Below are 3,741 nucleotides of genomic sequence, written 5' to 3'. Positions count from 1 at the left end.
CGGAGTCTTCCAACAGTCTGAAGGGAACTGTGTTGGGGAAGAAAAAAAGTAATAATAGTAATAATCATCCACTTTCTATAGCGGTATAAAGCATCTAAATATGGGCAGTGACATGCTACCCTCCCAAACCTCTCTGGCATTTCAGGAATGTAAACAGAGGGGGGGTTTTGTTGATTTTTTTTTTTTTTTTTTTTTAAAGTGGGTGAGGGAACAGAATCAAGCAACCAGACAAAATGAAAACAGATTCTCAGCTCAGTCCCGTCTCCCACAACTGCTACGACAACTCTATTAAAGTGCATTTCAGTATCACCCCTCTCAGGAACCTTACACACACAAACCTCCTCTTCCTTCACAAGAAAAGGTAATTCAAGTTAATACTCCGCTAGAACAGTTTTAGCCTTTTTATGGATTTCTGCTTTTCCCCGCCCCGACTCTGTAGCAACATTATTATTATATATTTTTTGTTGTTGTTGTTAGGCTGGAAACGCCCCCTCCCCGACAATACTGTAAATTCAAGTGCTTACTTCAACCGTCAAGGGCAACAGTTCTGGATACAGCACACTTGATTGTACAAGCAACACCTTATATCACAATCAAGAAATCAGGGCACTTTGCCCTCCGAGGGAGTAACACCTTCCCCCCTCCACCATCCACAGCATCATATGAAAAATAATAGTTACAAAAAAAAAAAAAAAAACCAAAAAACCCAGAACATAATTCGCTATGAACATCGTTCGTTATGTACACTGGCTCCTGCAACAGATGCATGAACTCCGTTAGTTCTCAGTTTTATTGTCCTTTCTAAGAGCAACTGAGCAGTCACTGTTGTCTCCATTTAAATAAAACAACTCAGAGTTGAAATATATATATATAGATATATATAAGCATTTTTTCTTAAATAACATATTTACATCTAATAGAAAATATAACTCTAGAGATAATCTTTCCAACGAAATGTAAGACGTGGAAGAAAAAAAAAAAAAAAGAACGAGTTAATGAATTTAGGACAGTTTCTAAATCCTCTCCAGGACACAAAAAAAAAAAAAAAAAGAAAAAAAAAAACAGAAAATAAGAAAGAATTTAAAAAAAAAAAAAAGAAAAAAAAAGGCCCACCAAGTTCTAACCAAGCTTTTGTCTGGATCTGACCGACGAAAACCCCAGCACCACCTCCACCACCAAACTCATCGCTTCTCTTTAAAGAATCCTTGGTCCGTGCTGCTCTCCTTGATGGTGACGGTCAAAAAGTTAGAGGTCACATCAGTTACCACCACCTTCTCCAGGTTGTTGAGGGAGGGGCTCCAGGACTCCTCCTCGGGGTCCCCCAGGATCCTGGCCACGGGGATCCTGGCGATGAGGGAGGGTCGCCCCGCCTGGCCCCCCACACCGTCACGGTACAGGCTGCCCACGGCGCCCGGGCTCACCGCCCCGTGCAGGAGCTTGGGCCCACCGGGGTCCAGCCCCCCCTGCCCCTTGGGGTCCAGAAAGTCTGCCCGGTGCTTGGCCAGCCGCGCAGGGTAGGGCTCGGCGGCTCCCAGCTTGGCACCCACCTCGGCTCGGTTGGGGCCGGGCAGGGTGCCGGGGAGGTCGGGGTCCTGCCGCCGGGCCAGCTGGATGACGCTGTGTCCCGAGCCGAACTTGGCCGCCCCCGCCGCCGCCTCCTCCATCTTCCTGGCCTTCAGGTAGTCCCCCACCTTGTCCCCCGGCTCCCCCAGTTTCCTCTTGGAGGCATCCAGAGTCTCCGCCAGGTCCTTGTAAAGCTCCTTCCTGGGCTTCGGGCCTCGCTTTTTGGGGGTCTCCCCAGGTTTCTCCTCCACGCGGATCACCCGGTCCCGGATGCCGTCTCCCTTGGGGGTGCTGGTGCTGGAGCTGCCCTGGGGAGCCAGGGCTATGTTTCTCAGTCCTTCCCTAGCCCGGGACGTGGAGCCCAGCTCCTGGGGGGACCTGCCGGGATACGGCACCCGGATCCCCCTGGAAGAGTCACTGCGGAATTCATAGGTTTTGGCTTTTGCCTTTGCCTGGGCCTGCAAGGAAGATAAATCAACCAGTGACTTTATTATCCTGCCACCCGGCTGCATAATTACAACTTACAAGACAAGGGGCCGCCTTCGCGAGGAGCATCCTCCTTCGGGGGGCCGGGGAGGGACCCGCTCCCCGTCGTGGCTCGCAGCCCTGGCCGGCACCTGCACGCGGGGGTCGGGGGGGCGGGGGGGGGGGGAGGTGGACCTCCAGCTTCCTTACCTTTAGCAGGAAGGTTTTGGGCTTGGGGCCTCGCTTTTTGGGCCCGTATAGCTCCATTTCTCGCTCCCTAGAGGTGTTAAAAAAACCAAAGCTTCAATTCAGCATAGCTACAAGACAGCAACACATTTACAAGCGCCCGGGCTGTGGCCAGCAAAGGCCTTGTACCTTTCCTCAAAGGCCGCCAGCAACCGGGCGTCCAGGATGTTCTCCTCGGGCTCCCAAGTGCTGTACCTGGCGGGGAGGGGGGTGGGGGGTAAAGGAGGGGGGACACGGACACACACACGACACAGAGAGAGGGAGCGGCGTGAGGAGCCAGGAACAGCATAAAATAGTTAAGATAATAATAATAATAATAATAATAATAATAAAAATAAACCAAAACAACAACCAAACCAAACCCGGGGCATAAAGGAAAGGACCCAAGTTTCCTTCCCACTACAATGGGAGCGCAAGGGCTGCGGCGCCGGCTCCCCACCCGTGGAGCCCCCCCCGGACACACGGCCCACTTACTTCTGAGACCAGCCCTTCCATTTCACCAGATATTCCATGCGCCCCTGCAGATGCAAAGAGGAAAAAAAAAAAAATAAAATAAAATACATATATATAATATAAATAAATACGCGGGGAGAGGGGCGGGGGGGACGGACCCCCGCGCTCAACGCCCGCAACAAAGATCCACCCGCGGCTCCGCGAACACACGCGTGTTGAAAACACGCGGGGGGAGGGGGGAAAGGGAGGGGGGGGGGGAGGAGGGATAATAAAAAAATAATAATGATTAAAAATAAAAGCCTAAGGGGTGGGTAGGCTGGCAGGGGGGCGGGCAGCGGCGGAGCACGCCCGGGCATGCGGCGGGGAGAAAAGAGCCGCCCCCAACCGCAACCGGGCCGGGGCCGCCGCAGCGGCGGGGCCGGGTGGTGGTGGTGGTGGGGAAAAGGGGAGGGAAGGGAAGGGCAAGGGGGGGTCCGCAGGGCCCCGGTGGGGGGTTAAGGGGGAAGGGGGATACACCTACTTTACGGATGCGGCGCTTGAGGAGGGCCTCGGCCGCGAAGACGCGCTCCCCGACGGCCGAGAGCTCCATGTTTACGCGGCCGCTCGCAGCACACAGGCAGCCGCCAGCGCAGCCCAGACCATAATACTCCGCCCGCTGACGTCAGCGACGCGGCCCCCCCCCCCCCCCTCTCCTCCTCCTCCTCCTCCTCCTCCTCCTCCTCCTCCTCCTCCTCCTCCTCCTCCTCCCCCCCCCCGTCTGCCCGCCACCTTCCGCACCACCCCCTCCTCCCCCCCCTCCTCCTCCTCCTCCTCCTCCTTCTTCACATACACACACACCCCCCCCCCCCCTCCCCGCACCGCCCCCCCCCACCCACCCCCCCCCCCCCGCACTTGTTGCTGGCGGAGCCGGGTGGAATATTCCGCCCGCGCCGCATTGGCTCGCGCTGCCGTCCCGTCCCGCCCCCCCCCCTCCTCTTCCAAAACCCACACGCCCCCCCCCCCCCCCCCAACTCC

The 3,741-nt window shown here is 55.4% G+C and overlaps 1 protein-coding gene across 1 annotated transcript; it reads right to left on the bottom strand.

Annotated features, from left to right (window-relative positions):
• Window positions 1-1,181: 1,181 nt before the first annotated feature.
• CBX8 (chromobox 8) lies at window positions 1,182-3,316 on the bottom strand. Its single transcript, XM_074160094.1, has 5 exons — window positions 3,248-3,316; window positions 2,749-2,792; window positions 2,404-2,469; window positions 2,239-2,305; window positions 1,182-2,021 (listed from the first exon to the last, which is right to left on the bottom strand). Exons 1-5 carry the CDS (start codon window positions 3,314-3,316, stop codon window positions 1,182-1,184), a joined length of 1,086 nt encoding a protein of 361 aa, XP_074016195.1.
• Window positions 3,317-3,741: the final 425 nt, after the last annotated feature.

This window comes from Numenius arquata, chromosome 17 (genome assembly GCF_964106895.1).
Source record: "Numenius arquata chromosome 17, bNumArq3.hap1.1, whole genome shotgun sequence".
NCBI lineage: Eukaryota > Metazoa > Chordata > Aves > Charadriiformes > Scolopacidae > Numenius > Numenius arquata.
The sequence above is the reverse complement of the archived record's forward strand: the minus strand, read 5'-3'. Positions and strand labels throughout refer to the sequence as shown.

Bases quoted from the DNA above. Each gene is read 5' to 3' on its own strand.
- CBX8 (XM_074160094.1), bottom strand. From the start codon at position 3,316: ATGGAGCTCTCGGCCGTCGGGGAGCGCGTCTTCGCGGCCGAGGCCCTC. The intron at 2,793-3,247 runs GTAGGTGTATCC...TTGCATCTGCAG, and splicing joins TCAAGCGCCGCATCCGTAAA to GGGCGCATGGAATATCTGGT. The intron at 2,470-2,748 runs GTAAGTGGGCCG...CCTCCCCGCCAG, and splicing joins TGGAAGGGCTGGTCTCAGAA to GTACAGCACTTGGGAGCCCG.